At 46.2% G+C, this 16,548-nt stretch overlaps 1 protein-coding gene across 12 annotated transcripts in view; it reads left to right on the forward strand.

Moving 5' to 3' along the window:
* The window catches only part of BEND7 (BEN domain containing 7), a 92,420-nt gene that overhangs the window by 47,894 nt on the left and 27,978 nt on the right, over nt 1-16,548 (forward strand). Inside the window, exon 7 of one of the 12 annotated variants that reach the window (XM_073879906.1) lies at nt 14,984-15,162. The exons of the other annotated variants lie outside the window; for them this stretch is intronic. Coding sequence (XP_073736007.1) covers nt 14,984-15,132 — 149 coding nt within the window. The 3' untranslated portion in view covers nt 15,133-15,162. Of the gene's footprint in view, nt 1-14,983; nt 15,163-16,548 lie in introns of those variants that run through there. 12 annotated transcript variants of the gene reach the window in all.

Consider the following 16,548-nt stretch of genomic DNA (forward strand, 5'->3'; position numbering starts at 1 on the left):
ATAAGTCTCTTTGTAGAGATCACACTTTTCACGTATTTTCATCTGTTTTATGGTGGTTAACACTTATTGGTAATAATTCATTAAAAATTCATTTATAAATACGACATGAAGTATTGATGATGAAAGGATCTTTAATTAGAAGCAGTCACCTGAGCACTTTGAGTTTAATTCTGGAAAGAAGCAACTTAACGATCTTATTAAGCGGAGCCTTAGATTTTAGGGCTGAGGATAGTTTAGTATCTTGGATTGAATTCAGAATTGATTTCATGGCCAGAACAGTGGAGGTCAGTACCCAGGTACGCTCTCCTCGCATCATGCTATACCTGCTGAAGACCAGCTAATTCTTGATATCATAAGCCAGGAGACCGTATAGTTTGCCTCAGTGAGAGTTATCTAAATATTGATGTAATCCTCGGATCTCCGACGCTTCTCAGAAAATGGAGTTGCTATAAAGCAATTTTTAGAACCTGGGTTCTGGTTTTTAATTCAGCTTCATGGTGATTAGTTGGGAAAGTTTTATTACTATCAAACTATACCAGATTCTCAAATCTTCTTGCATTCCATGGAAATTCTGTACGCCTGTCAAGTGAAAGACCCGACCGACTGCTCTCAGTTTACTCCATGCAAAACACGAACACACGTAAACCCAAACTGCGGCTCCCCGGCGGGCAGTCAGTGCTGATGGTAGCCGTGGGGGTCACAGCCTGCCTGTGAGGGAACTCTCCTTGGCTGGTGGTCCTCCAAAACTTAACTATGTCCTTAGCAAGACTAGAAAGCCTGACCAGAGTCAGCATCGCCCTCTCAGAGACTCTGCCGAGCTGATCACCAAAACCTCACATGTTATCCCAGCAACTCTGGAGACTTGTAGGGTCTGTAGGAATCCTTTCAAAATACTTTGATTTTCCATTTTTTTGCACATCTTTCGACTTGACCTCACAGAGACGTAAAATAATATGGTTGGGGTGGGATTTACCTCCAATTTGTTATTTATTTCTTGATACTTTTGTGTATCCTGAGAACTCTATGTAAGATCAAGGATGGGCCATCAGCTTGGGTTTGAACACCCTCACTGTGTCGGTGATTTTAGCTTCACTTACAGGAGAGGAAACTGAAGCTCTGAGAAATTGAGTAACTTAAGGATAAACCTGTGGTAGGTGGTAGAGCCAGGATTTGGCCCTAGGCCTGTCTGGCTCCAAAGCCACTGTCTAGCACAGTTCTTTCCTTCTCTGAGGAATATCTGAAGGGAAAGAAGGAAGGTGTCCCAATTTTAAATTTCTGTCTGAAAATGTAGCATTTTTGGATTCTTTATAAATTCTACTAGGAAGGTGGCTCTACTAATTATTTAAAATGGCCAGTTACTGTGTATGCAAAGCATATTCAAAGTGAATTTCTGGGTAAAGGGTAGCTATTGCTCAGTTTACTCAGCAACTTCAAGGGCAGGTCCTCCCTTGAAGCTAGTGAGAATCGGTTCCATCGTGCTAGGGAGAATAGAAGTGTGATCCCCTCCCCAAGGAAAAGAGACACTTCTGAGACTCTTCCAATACATGGAGCTTGGGAAGTCACACTGCATGTAAGTAATTTTTCAAAGTTGTCTGTAAGTTAAATTCTAGCGGAACTGTTTGGCAATTGAAACCAATTGATGAATGCTTTAATTCAAGAATCCTTTTGGAAGATGCATAATCATTTGTTAATTTATCTGTTCATATTTTTACATAACAGATCAGCTTAAAACAGGATAAACTGCATAATATATAACAGCAAAATAATGTGTAACAACTCTATAATTATATCATATACAGAGCTGTCTCTCGGCTCAGGAACTCTTACGTAGTTGTGGTTGTGGTTGTGTTGTTTTGTGTATTTTCCCACTTTTTATGGAGGCCCAGTGACAGATGGGCAATATTGAATCTTGGCCATTCGATGTGTAGAGCCCTGTATGTTCAACCCCTTCTATGGCGAGTCTCATATTTCAGTATGCATCAGGATTACCTGAGGTATTGGTTCAAAATTCGGATTTCTGGGTCCCATCCTCAGGGACTGATTCAGTAGGTGTAGGGTAGTCCTAGAAATCTGACTTTGGACAAGCAACAGCAGGTGACTCTGACGTAGATGGTCTCATACCACCCTTGGGAAGCCACGCCCCGGAGCTTCTGATGCTGATGGCTGATTCTAAGGTACGACAGCCTTTCCGTGAAACTCTGCCTCCTTCCTCTGTTCCTTTTTCTGAAGGTTGCCCTACTTCTCTCTTGGAACAAATGAGAGGAAGATAGCATGTGTCAAAGGCTCTCATCCTTTGAACTTCTGGGGCTGGGAACTATTCCTATCTGTTGTGTGATGCAAGGGTCCCGGTTTCAGACATGCCTGCAGTGCCTCCGCAGGACTTCCCCGAATAACAGCCCTGTCTACCAAGCTGGCAGAGAGGCCTTTCCAGACGTCAGCACGACTCTCACATCTGGATCACTAAACAAATGCTGTATAGTTTTCCAGATGGCCTTCTCATTAAGGGCTTGAAGAAAGCGTGGTCTCCGTTCTTGGCAAGCTCGTGGCCCGTCTCCTCGATCGCAGGTTTGGTGCACTTGGGTAGCCAACTTCTTTACCGTGTGTGACACCGTGGTCCTTGCTGCTTCTCCAGCACCACATAAGTCACGAGGACACCAGAACCTCCGCAGTATCATTGGCCTCACAAACACAGAAATCATCAGCAGGCATGACATTTCCGTTAACAGCACCAGCATCGGGCGCCAGGAACCTGTGACTTGGAGAGGGGTAGGGCATGGCCTCGGACCCTAAAAAAAGTGCACTGGAGCTTCAGACACATCAACGGTGAGCCGTAGCACACAACCATGCTCCAGGACAGAACAAAATAAATGTCACAGCACCCACTACTGAATGGAGGGAGAAAGCACAGAGGGACAGCCCTAGAAGAGAAGGCCTCGCCAAACAGGTGACTCTGAACTAGACCGTGAAGGATGAGCAGTATATCAGATGCGAAGGGGATGGGAAGGGTTAACTACAGGATGAGTTTAATGAGGCTGAAATTAAATAAAACATTGGGTGGAAGCCTTCTGCCCCCAGAACTGTTTGAAGTCCGTTCTGCGTTGATGGGCCTTGAGTCCTCACCTACGTGTTTTCCTTAAAGCGTTGAACTCCGTAAATGTAGATGCCAGGGAAACACACCCCGGGGGTTTTCAGCCAGAGCTGCGCTTCTTGAAGTTTCTTCCTGAGCTTCTGAAGGCCTCATCCCAGGCCTGATGAATCAGAATCTGGGGGGCTGGGGCCACGGCAAGTCAGAAGTCTGCCCATCCTTTGTCACCAGTCTTCCATAAGCTCAAAGAGGCATCTCTCCTTCCTCAAAACTCCAGATCCATCTGCTTGCCACATGCGGAGCAAGTGGAAATGGGGAGAGATTTGCTAAGAAGGTTGTGGCTTCTCATGGCTTCTATTCAGCCTGTCACAGAATGGACAGGAACCAGTTGTGGGCTAACCTGCGAGGATTCAACTCTTAACTCCCAGTCACTGGATTCTTAAAAACCTGCATTTTAACATCGCTGCCTGGGTTGACAAAACCAGCCTCCCGTCAAAAGAGATAAGTTTCTGTAGCCCAAACAGGGCCACTCCAGCTTGACTGTGCATTGCACAATGTTACGGGCACCCTTCTCGTTGTTGACATTGCTGATTTGCCTCTTTATTATGAAAGTTTTCTGGCAGGCGCAAGTGAAATGTCCCGAGGAAGGGACATGTCACTGGTTTGCACGGCGGCCCCGGACATAGAAAGCGGGTTTTCTGCATGGCCCATCACCTTTTTGTGTGGATTCCTCAATAGCGTGGCTGATCCACGATGCTCACCAGCATCATGAGGCAATAATGCCACATCTCTGTTTTCTTTCCTACCGTAGGGGAGCAGACTTGTACAAGAAGCCCACAGTTGGTCAAATTACATCCCTTGTAGCTTTCCTCCCGGACCTGTCATGGGTGCCAGTAATCTGACATGAGTTTCAATTCCGTTCCATAAACAGTTATTGACCATCTCATATAAGCTATACCTCAAAAATCTGAGAGATGCAGGAATTGAGACTCGCTTGAATTTCTGCCCCAAAGGTATGTATGCAAATGATCATGGAGCACTTCCGGTCCCTGTAGTACCACACAAAAAAACTAAGGGTGCATGTCAGCTTCCATTAAGAGAACCCCTTGAAAATCCATAGACTTTCATTTAAAATTGAACTGAAAGCTGTCATCGATTTTGGCCGCCTTTAAGACATCTTTGTCTAAAAGCAAGCATGGCTTGCTATGTCTATCCTGTTAAAAGCACCCTTAGAAGAGGGAGAGGCTGGCTCTTGGACTAGTCCAGTCTTCCCACGGGCTGCTCCCGACACTCGAGTCTCCTGTTACACTGTGTTTCCAGGTTCTTCTTTCTTGCATCCGGCTCTTGGTGGGATTTCGACGCCTCTCCATGGCCAGCTCCTGGTATTTCTCAGAACCTTCACCTCCCCTCATCAACCGTGTGCCTTTGATCACAGAACAAATCCAGTATTCGTTATTTTAAGTACATCCTCCCCACTCCTCTTCATCACCACCCAGACCATCAGGTTAGCCATGTGCAGCCAAGTGGGGGCCAGTCCTAATTAGAAATGTGCACAGAAGCCAGAAGCAGGTAGGTAGTTGAGAGTGAGGATGAAGACATGCAGAACGTTCCAGCTTACTCACAGGACTTGGGGCCTGGCCTGGCCTCTCTTGAAGGAGTCAGGGGTGTCCTTCTTACCCACACAGCACTCCCCCTGAACGGTGGCACGGGGCTTCTGACATAACCCGCTCACAACCACATTGCTGGCAGAGGTATCAACACTCTGCTTTTTAGGTTTGCACGCTCAGAATCCTCCTTGATGCCTTTTTGCCTCTGGCCCTAGTCCTGCCTCCGCATCCAGCCCTGTGATTTCTTTTTGTCCTGGTTCCCTCATCACCGATCTCTAGCTTCTCTGACAGCAGCCTAATCCAGCCGTGCATCACCTTGTCCTTGATGGTCTGGAAAAATCTCTGTGAATATCCTCCCTGCCCTGCGTTTTCCCCTCGAGTTTCTGCTGTTTTAGCATGTGGCCAAGTAACACTTACCTGTAAACCAAAATTTCCTGCCATTTCCCCACCTGACTCGTCTTTGCCCACTAAATCAAGTCCAAACTCTGGCCCCTTCCAGACCCGCCCTTACTGGATTTCTCTCTCCTCATGACTACATGTCCCAGTGCTCCTTCCTACCAGGTGAGCCAGCCCAGCGTTGGCAGTGTTCCTCGGGTGTCACATTCTCATCATGGACTCTGAGTTATGCTGTATTCCGGAGCTGCGACACTCTTCTCTCTAAACAAATCCAACTCTTCATGGTCCGGCCACGTCTCGTGACCTCTACTATGAGACTTTCCCCAGTGTCCCAGCCTGCCCTGATTTCTCCTTTCTCTGCATTCCTATAGCACACATTACTTTTGTGTAGTTTACCGATTAAATAACCTTTTGCTTTGCTACTCATGGTTTATGTGGAAGATGACAGTATCATTTATTTCCCAAACCATGATGCTTTGGAGAGTGAAGATGGTGCTCTTGATCATTTCCCCAGGAAAACAGGCATTTTGAACCGTCCTGGACAAATCAAGATATGTGGTCATCCTATTTACAGTTGGACGTCTTTCTTCTCAACAAGACTACAAGCCCCTGTGGGGTGGAGACCACCTTCTAGATTTGCTTTGCATGGTCCTCAGCGTGTGACATGGTGCCACTCACATAATCAGTGATGAATAAATACAGGAAGGAAGAAAAGAGGAATGGAAGGAACAAGGAGGTCAACGTATCTTCGTGGAAAAAGGTGGTTTCTTAAAAATGCCAACACAGCTCTGCTACATTGGTTGCACACAGAGCACAAATAATGGGATAACTACACAACTTCTCCATGACACCTCGGAGGAGGGCAGCTGAAATTCCAGAAGGCAGAATATAAGACTGAAGATGAGAAGAAACACCACCAACAGACAAGTCAGATGGTGCACAACAGTTGAGGCTGGTAGAAATCTCGTCAGTCAGAAGCATCACGGTGATCCCAAATATCAAACACGCTTTGTCTAGCGGAGGCCCAGAAAGCTCTGACTTGTGTCACAGAGCAGCCTCCTCAGTCCGCAGCGTGGAAGCATGTTGTACTTTCATTCATACCGGAGAGCAATCCTCTTCCGATGTTACGTGTAATAACGGTGTTGTGGGACCGTGATTTAAACAAACCCCACAATGGAACCCATCAGCAGGCTGAAGATGCCGGTTCCTGTTTTTGCCATCTCAAAGCTTCTCGGAACCTCAGTATGCTTATCCAACCATGTGTCTTTTTAGCACTCATCATCATGGCGACATGGTGCCTCAAAGACAGTATCAAAGAGAAGAGCACTTTTATATTGTCACTTTTATATATATTTATACTGGAGCCGATCTCAATTAGAGGGGGTTGTCACCATTAAGAAAGAACGGGAAACAAAAGCCTCTGAGGCATCAGTCTGTCCTGGCACCCGGGGTCATCACCCTGACATCACACCACCACACAACGCTCACAGGCCAGTAGCGACAGGGATGGTGGCGAAGGTACTGACCCAATGACCTGAGCCTCGTAGGCGAGACCCTGTCACTACCACTGCCCTCCTAGCTCATCGCTCTTGTTCTTCCGACCTTAGCCATCTCTGAGTATAGGTGGTTGTGAGGAACAGGATGGTACCTGAACTTCCAGAATGTTCCCTAACTTACTCTGGTACTGTGGGTACAGCTTCCGAATTTACTGGCCAGGGTGTGAACTCAGCACCTCATGGAATGACTTTGAAAGTTCATATTGCATGAAACCTTAGCTTTATTTTTTTTTTTAAGATTTTATTTATTTGAGAGAAAGCGAGCGAGAGAGCATGAGCTGGGGCAGAGGCAGACAGAGCAGGAGAAGCAGACTCCCCACCGAGCAGGGAGCCCGACGCGGGACTCGATATCTCAGGATCCTGGGATCATGACCTGAGACGAAGTCAGATGCTTAACCGACTGAGCCACGCCGGCGCCCCAGAAACCCTAGCTTTAAAAACTGAGAGAAAAACACAGTACGTTGTCCTCATCACTTATATGCAGAGCAAACAAACACCGCAGCGCCCCGTGCAGCAGAGCTTGGGTAGGAGAATCTGATGCCACTTGCCTGACTTCTTGAACCGATGGTTCTCTCAGGTCTGATCTAGAAAATACTTTAGTGAGGGGCGCCTGGGTGGCTCAGTCGTAAAGCGACTGCCTTCGGCTCAGGTCATGATCCCAGGGTCCTGGGATCGAGCCCCGCATTGGGCTCCCTGCTCCGCGGGAAGCCTGCTTCTCCCTCTCCCACTCCCCCTGCTTGTGTTCCCTCTTTCGCTGTGTCTCTGTCAAATAAATAAAATCTTTTAAAAAAACATAGAAAATACTTAAGTGAGTTATACTATTTCCAAGATGCCTTCCAAGTAGAATTTCTATAAATCTGTGATTTTTGAAACATTTTTCTTTGCCCAAAAAAGGGAGTAAATAGTAAAACACCATGACATCAAAACTGGTTATTATCCAGACCTTAATATTTCACAGATATAATTTATTCCCTTGAAATATACCAAACATGTTAAACAAACATGTGTTGTAGCAGCGAGCCAAAGGAAAGTGTTAATCATATCTCCCACTAAGTTGTATTATAAATGAGCTCTGCTGAGGGTTCTCTTGAATCGAAGTAAATTTAAAATTAACTTTGTTTAATTTGAGAAACCACTAAAGGCACTTTCTTTTAGACAGAGATGCCATTGTAGCAAAAGGAAGACAAGGGATATTGTTCTTTTCCCCCAGACTGCCCTGGCCTCAAATCTTTGAGGATCGCGGTGATTAAACAAGATTGCTCAGACCTCAAAGTCCCACCAGTTTGGGCATCATGAAAGGAGCATTGTGGGTGTAGACTCACTCCTGACAGTGCCATTAAGATCTTGAAACACTACCTTCTCTTGTGGGGTGGAGGGGAGGTGTGGGTTGGCTAATCTGCCAGTTCAGAAAGTCTATGGTTCAGTAATTTTAGTCCAGATTCTCAGAAATAATCCTAGAGAATTAAATAAATATGACTGGGAATCAATTTTATGGATACCTAAGGCCCTTTTCCATATAACAACCAACTGAAAATTACAGCCCTGCACAGGGATCAGCACTAGAGGACAAAGAATTCGTTAGTCATTATGGTAACCCTTCACTCCGCTTGCCCAGCTGACTGCCCTGCAGTCTCCTCCATAGATAATTCGGGAGGATCTTCTCATTTCATCAGTGAATGCATTATTGTTTGCATTACTGTATTTTCTTGTTAACTTTAAAGATTTCATCTTTAGGTGCATTAGTCGATGAACTGTGCTGAATCTTTTGGTTAAATGAAATCCCAAATGAACTCGAGGGCTTGGTGTGATCTCAAGACCTGTGGCTATTTACTGAAGAAATTCTCTAGTTCTTTCAAGTGAAGTCACAGACCAGAGAAAACTGTTTCTCAGGTTTATTCTTTCACGAACTGCTGCCTGACATGGGCCAGCCACTATGCGGGAGGGAGCCACCACCTCTGGCCTTGCCAAGTGCAGTCTTAGTGATCACTACATGCTGTTATTTTGAAAACCACTGGTTGAGGAGTTCATGGGGGCCTTGCCTGAGAAGGTCACGTTTATTTCAGCTGAGAGCCAGGGAGGGGGGCAGGTGATGGACTGACGCCTTCCCCCTGCTGCTCCTGGAAGGCAAAGGACTGCGTTTTCTCGGGGCTCCCCCCACACCCCCGAGAGAGTGGATGTAAGCAGCAGACTTGAGATCAGTCAGAATTGACGTTGTCCCAGCATTGTTCTAGGAGAAACTCTCTGATCGGTTCACAGGCTGACAGAAGAACGGCATTTGTCCCCATTAGCAGTGGTTGTTAGGCCAGAAGGGGACATAGAATTCCTCTCCATCTTGAATGCGTTGAAGACATTTTCCAAGATTCATTTTTCTCTCCACCTTACCACCGAGGTTTAAAACATGTTATATTTATTTCATACCCCCCCTTTTATTTTATTTTTTGAGAATCAAAATATTTGGGGCACCTGGGGGGCTCAGTCGGTTAAATGTCCAAATCTTGATTCTGACTTAGGTCATGATCTCGGGGTCGTGAGACCCGGCCCTGTGTCGGGCTCTGCTTTGGGCGTGGAGCCTGTTAAGATCCTCTCGCTGCCTTCCCTCCCTCTCCCTCTGCTCCTTCCCCTCCTTAAAAAAAATAAATAAAAATGTTCTTCTACCATCTCCTTTCTTTCTCCCTCCCACTCCAGAGTAACCTAAAGTTGGTGTGAATCTTTCTCCTTTACGTTTTTCTACATTACTGCTTAAGTGTGTGTCCATAAATCACCTGTACTACTACTGTGAATTTATGAATCTATACGCACAGCCTCATACTGTACTTTTGCAACTTTGCAACCTTTTTTTCAAGATTTATCCATATCAATACATTATAAATCTTGTTTATGCACTTTAACTGCTAACCACCCTATAAACACAGCGATTTCTTTCTGCAGTCTTCTGTTAAGCGACAGTTAGGTGGTTCTTGTGCACGGTTATCAATGGCGACAGTCACTTTTGTGTTTCCTGCGGCTCATGTAGGAGTTTCTCTGGGGGACGCACCGGGGAACGGAGCTGAGGATATGAGCATCTTCAGCTTTATTCAGCATTTTGCCAAATGGCTCTCTCATGTGACACATCACTCACCCAGCCACCAGCAATGAATAAGAAATCCTGTTTTTCCTTATTCTTGCCAACACGTGATCGGTGTTGACAAACTTCAATTTTTGCACGTCTGATTGGCCTCAAGCGGCGCCGCAGTGGCAGATTCGCTGATTGTTAAGAAGGTTGACCATCATTTCGTATTTACTACTGTGTTATTGTCCTGTGAATTTCCATCCCTCTCCTGTCTCTCAGATAGGCTGCTGTAGTCTTGTTGAAATCTATGAATTCTTTTGTCAGTTGCATCTGTTACAAATGTTTTATTTTCTCACCTGTGAAAACTGTGTATGACCTCTTTTATCACACCAAAGTTTAGATTTAACAACCAGATAGACTACCTTATGCTTTTTTTTTTTGTGCATGTTTTAAGAAATTCTCCCCACCATGATGGTATATAATGGCATTCCTGATTTTTTTTCCCCCACAAAGTTTTAAAGTTTTATCTTTTATATGCAGATCTTTCATCCCCTTGGAATTTCCTTTTGCCTAAAACGTGAGGGAAGGATTTAATTTGTTTTTCTCTCTGGGGACTCAATCATTTTAACACCATCCTCTTTTTTTTACATGAATTGTAATTCCCCCTCGGCCCTATATTGAGCTCGCACTTTCCCTGTTCACACTCGGTTTTTTGTCGCCCTCTTAGCCAGTGCTACAGTTTTCATTAGTTTGGCATTGCAGGAGTTCCTAGTATCTCCTCCCCTCTGTGCTCAGTGCTCGTCTTCCTTAGCTACGACCTATAGTAATTCTTTGACTGAGGGTCTGTGTGGTGTGTTATTTCAGTCTCTGTTCTGATCATTTCTCCATTTCACCCTCACTGATGAATGATGAGGAGTCCAGTGGGGTACTGTGTTCTAGACTGAGGGTTGTTTTTGCAGAGCAATTTGAAAACATCCCACCGTCTTGGAGATTTTGTTGCTATTGTCAGTCTGTTGTTCTCATGTAGATAACCTGTCTTTTCTGGCTAGTTGCTTTTAAGATCTCTTTGCCTTTGGTATTCTCAGGGTCGGGAGATCAAGCTCTGCATTGGGCTCCACGATGGAGCTTACTTAAAAAAGAAGAAGCAGAAGAAACAGGTTTTATTCCAGTGTGTATAAAATGTTCTCTTCAAGAAGGCTCTTTTGGTCTCAAAACGCAGTGTCTCTAACACTCCTTTAGGAAGAAGCTGTTTTGCGAGGCTGCAAAATAGAAATGCTCTTTTTTTTTTTAAGATTTTTATTTATTTATTTAACAGAGAGAGAGAGAGAGAGCACAAGTAGGCAGAGCGGCAGACAGAGGGAGAGGGAGAAGCAGGCTCTCCGCCAAGCAGGGAGCCCAATGCGGGGCCCGAATCAGGACCTGAGCCGAAGGCAGCCGCTTAACCGACTGAGCCACTCAGAAACGCTCTTGACTTGCCTGCTCTGCCTCCCTTCCTCCCAAGCGACACTTGCCAGTCCCTCTGACACCCTTCTCTCTGCACATCTGCTCCATCTCCTTACCAGCTGGCTCCTCCACTTGGTTTCTGCCCCGTTCTGCCCCTTGCAATTCTGGCTTGCAAGGTGTGTCGGGTCCACTCACGCCCTGAGGTCTCAGCTTTGCCTACTACTGCTCAAGCCCTCATCCTCTCATTGCTTGCTATTCTGAGAAGCTCATCCTTTTGTGTAGTCTGTGGCCTGGCTTCCCTTAGGTCAAGTGCCCATCACTGCTGTGGCCGAGCTGAGGGCAAAGGTATGAAACATTCCTGCCTGCTTTGGCAGTAGGGGCTGGGTCGGGGGGGCAGTTTCCCAGAGGCATCCTTGAGCTTGGCCAGTCCCACACCATCCAGGTGCCTTTGCTTCAACTCAAACCTTCTGTTGAGTTTTTCGTTCTAGCACCTTGATTCCAAAGAGTGAGAGTACTGAGTTATGACATCAGATGTTTCAGATACTAGAAAGATAATCCCCCTTTACACATTACTTAATTGCACTGTAGCTTATTGATCAGTCCCTTGTAGGTTTAGTTATTATGAGCAGCTGTCTCAGGCATGAACCCCTGGGTGGTCTGATACAGAGTTTAGAAGCTACACAGCCGAGAGCCCATCCCTAGACCAGTAGAACTTGCCCAAGATCTGGAGCCTCAGAACACACCGTGCACCATCCGCCAGCCCTTTTTCTAGCTCTTTCCCTTTCTCTCCTAGTACCTTAACTTTCCCATTTCTTGTGACTTTAATAAAGTAATGTAATGGGTATCAAGCCTATGACTTGTGGATTTCAGCTGTCCCCAGGAATTTGGGAAATGAAGCACCATAGTATCATCAAAGAAAATATATTCTCTATTAGATCCATATAAAATATGGACCAAAGTCCTCAGTCTCAGAGTTGAAAATACCTGTAGACCCATCCTCCCCAAGGCCCACTCTCCTTCTCCCTTCATTGCCTCAGGCCGACCGACCCCTTTCATCTAGAGGGGGGTGACCTCACAGACCTGTCTTGTCCTCTCCCTCCTTGCCCCCCGTGCTTCTGTTTTGTGTAGATGAAAGTAAGACCAATGTTCACAACATTAACTTAGCTATTGATTTGCTTATATTTAGAATTCAGTCATTATTCTTCTACAAAATCTATGTGCTCATATGTAACTTTAAAAAAATTAAATAATGTATGTGGAAAATAATCCCGATCAGCCGTGTGGTCTGGGACCGGTTACTTAACCCGCCTGTACTTTGATTTTGTCTCTAAGGCAGGATCCCAACACCTGCACCATCAGGTTACGGCGACCATTAAATGAAATAGATCTATAACGTGCTTAGCTCATGGGAAGCTCCACATAATAGTTTTAAAAGAGTAAAGGCAAGAGGGAGCCGTGGGAGGGTGCTGGTGGTCTTCAGGTTGCTCACATGTGAGGAGGGGGGACGTGGGCAGCCTGCAGGGAAACCTCATCCTCTCCCCCTGCAGGCTGGCCCCAGGGTTCCTCTCCTTGGCACAGCCCCAAGAGCCGACCACAGAGAGAGCTCTTTCCACTCGTCCCTGGCCCCGCTCGTGCTCTGGGAGATGGGCGGGGGCCGGAAGGACCTGGCGCCTTCAGTTTGGCCTGACAGCCACCTCGCTGACCACTTGTCTGTTTGACCATAACTTAAAACTGCGTCATCAGATCAGAACTTGGGCTCTCTCTGCTGGGCAGCTGTAGCCTCGTCTGAAGGTGCCACAGAGAAACTGAAGCTCTGCAGGTCTCCCTCCTCCTGCTTCTCCAAGTGTCTGTGTGATCCAGTGACTTCCTTTAAAAGTCCACCCCATGTTCTGCTTTTCCCAGCATAGGGAGCCAGAAAAATCCAAAGGAAGGGTCCTCTAGGAACCACCGCGTGAACAGATAGCTGTTTGGGGAATGCGGCCAAATACTGTGTTCTCAGCGTGGCATATTCAGACACGCCATCCACCGCTTGTTCATTGGTGATTACATTAAATGCTGCGTTTCCCAGGGAAGGATCTGCTCAGCCACCACCAGCTTATTCATTATTTATATACAATTAAAGGGCACGGCTCACATGAACACAAGCATATGAGAAAAGTCATTATTCATGTACAGATCAAATTGAACATTTGTCATTTCCCTAGTGACTTAACATACTCTTTGTACCTTGGGACCTCAAATTATATTAAGCACAAGAGATGCTTTAACTCTTTTATTTAGTCTAATTGTTGGCTTTAATCCGCGTGCTCGGATTATTCGGACTTGTTTAAAATTAGTCCTTGCTTCTCCTTAATATATGAAAATAGAAAAAGAGGGAAATTTCTTTTTAGTACCTATTGCATTCTAAGGATGAATGCAAATTGTTCTATGATTCTTAATGACCCACCATTAACATAGTAGGAAGCCCAGTGCATTAATGCAATGCCTCTTTTCACATCATTACTCCTAATGGAACTGTTACCAGGATAATAGCTTGACCTTTAGCTATAGATTCAGACAGCAAAATACATTCTGCTTACTCGATACCTCTTTTCACATAGCATATTGAGCATTTTTGGATCAATACAATGACAATCTTTTGGCCTTGTTCTAAGGCCTCATCTGCGCATGTAACAGAGAATAGGATTTCATCTTCAGTAGATAGATCCAAGTTAAAAGTCTCTTTTAAATTTGAATGTAATCCATGAAATAGAATGTCAGTAATACGCCCAGTGGAAATATTTGCTGGTATAGGTATTTTCCGAGAAGCCTAATGCTGTGCCTTCAAAGGTCTTAGACACAGACCCAGAAGACAAAGATTTCCCTGGCTTCTTTATATTGTAACCGGATAAATTTTAACTGAAAGGAGAAAAAAGAAATAGAAATTATTGCCTTTTTAGTGGGTAACAGAATATTTGAGCCCAAGATAAGCTTAGAAGGATCTGCTTGCAAGTCCCTCACAAAGTGGGAGAAAACATTCCAGAGCCTTCCCTTTGGTTCTCCTAAAACTTGGTCATTGACATGCGTGGTTGCTTGGGAGTCATTTTGATGTTGGCATAACCCACAGTGACTTTGTAATTTGGGACTACTGTTTTCTAGTGTGTGCTAATTTAGACACATGCGTTTCACAATCTAAGAAAAGAGGGGTTGCTATGGAAATTAATTATACAAATAATGTCACAGGGAGGGAAATGTTTACCTGCTAAGATGATACATTCAGTCATTTTTGTGGTACACATTTTCATATAAACTAACAGTGTGCTAAATACAATTATTTTCTTTTTGTTAAAATAGAACTTCGAGAACCTTTTGGCAATTCTCTGATCAGCAAATGTTATTGTGGGCATTTGGATGTAATATATAGCCTTTTTTAACTATATTCCATGAATTAAAACTTTCTAAGTAGTCTAAATTCATGAGCTGTTGTATCGGCTGCCATTAGAAACAAAACTGGAAAATATGTGTGTTCATCAAATATTTATTGACTTCTTGCTCAGTACAGGGCACTGTGGTCGGTGCTTTGAGGGAGACAAGATAAATGAGGACCCGTGAAGTGGTCTCCGATCTGGTGTAGGAGATTCAAGAGCACACCTGCCCCCAGGGATATCACTTCGTCCGCCTCCCTCCCGAGTAGAGACCGCCGGCTTGCTCATGCCCACAGGCCATATATGGGACAGCCAGGTTGACATTCTCCCCGATCCTCAGTTCTGCTTCCTAACCATCTCCCTTCCTCTGCTCGGCTGGGGCCGGGGTGGACCCTTTCCACCAAGGCTCTTATCACAGCTACACGCTTTCCTCTCCCTCCCAGGTCCTGCTGGCACCTTGAGTGACTTCACTGTCCTCAGGAAAGATCCCGACCCCCTAGCCGCATCACATCCAGACCTCGTGCACAGTGACCACACCTCAGCATCCTCATACAGAGCTGCTGCCCCGCTGATGCCTTCTGCTCCAGCATGATACTCTCAGTTGCCCTCACGCTATGACCCCTCCTTGCCAACCCCACTGATACTCCATTCCCTGATCCCCATAGGTTTTTCCAAGCGTCTGGGCCTTTTTCTGGCTTTGCTTCCTTCCCAGATTTGGGAAGGGACAGGGGGAGTGAAGAAAGCAGAGGTAATGAAGGCCAGCTGGCATCTGCAAGCGCTTTATGTCCCTGTCCTCCTTCCAGGACTGTCCAGCAGAATCCTGACCTGGACCAGTCCTACCATCCAGGGGCGCCACTCCCAGCTCGGAGCTGCAAGGCGCCACGGGACTGTCGCCACCCCAGGCGCGTCGGCTTCTCCTCCGCTCGGCATCCTCACGTCCTCGGTCTGCTGCTCTCCTCTTCCTCTTCTCAGAGGCAATCCCAGACATTGCCCGTACTCTCCCTACCCCTTGTCACTGAGGTCCCAGGAGTGATTGCTCCAACCTAGGCCACTTCTAAATCCGCCCCAGCTCCCATTCCCGCTGGGCGCAGGGGGGTAAGTCTTCATCCTGTTCAAGGGCAGCCCCCATTTCCGGATCCTACCACCTCAGTTCTTCCAGCGTGGTTCCTATGACTGTCTCCTTCCTTCTCCTGGATCCTGCCTTCTCCAGAATGTAAACCATGCTCACGTCTCCCCAGCCTGCAGCGCCCCCCACGGGCCCCACTTCTCTTCCTTCCCCCAACTGAACCTGGTTTTTCTGGAATGTCGTCTGTGGCCGCCCCACTTCCCCCTTGAGGAGCCCCAGTGACACTTGGCAAACGGCTGTGCCTGACCCTCTCTTCTGCGCTTCAGACTGTTGGCCCTTGTCTTCGTTAGGCCACTCACTGGTCCTTACGAGACCGCACTTCCCGGTTCTCCTGATTTCGCCAGCCCTGTGTCTTCATCACCTTCCGGCTGGGGTTCCCTCTGGCTCTGTGCTTGGCCCTGCACTCTCTTCACTCCATATGCTCTCCCTGGCCAACATTTTTTTCTCGTTGCTCTAACTGCCACATATGGGTATGTGCCTCTCGGGCCCGTATCTTCTGCCTGGACCCCTTCCCTGACCTGCCGGCTTCTGTGCCGTGATAGCTGCTAGCCATCCCCGCATGGGTGTTTGCGAAGCACCCCAAATCGGCACGTCCCAAACCAAACCCAGTACAGCCCCCCTTTCCCCTCAAACAGGCCCTTTCTCCCGTATTCACCAGGTCACAGGGTACCGGGCCAGTCACCCCCACCACCTTCACTCTAATGTTTGAATGGGCCTGGTCCCCACTATTTTATCCATATTAAGTATTAGCTTTTTAACATTGTTTTTCTGGTTTAGTAGATATAAAGTGTGTTTTGCAGTTCTTTGGTTTATATATTGGCTGACCATTTCTCCTAGATACTCTTTGTCCATTTATCTATAGAGACTTTTGAAGTTGTTCCT

This window comes from Callorhinus ursinus, unplaced genomic scaffold (genome assembly GCF_003265705.2).
Source record: "Callorhinus ursinus isolate GAN/ISIS: 27379988/994484 unplaced genomic scaffold, GSC_fseal_2.0 scaffold36, whole genome shotgun sequence".
Classification (NCBI taxonomy): Eukaryota; Metazoa; Chordata; class Mammalia; order Carnivora; family Otariidae; genus Callorhinus; species Callorhinus ursinus.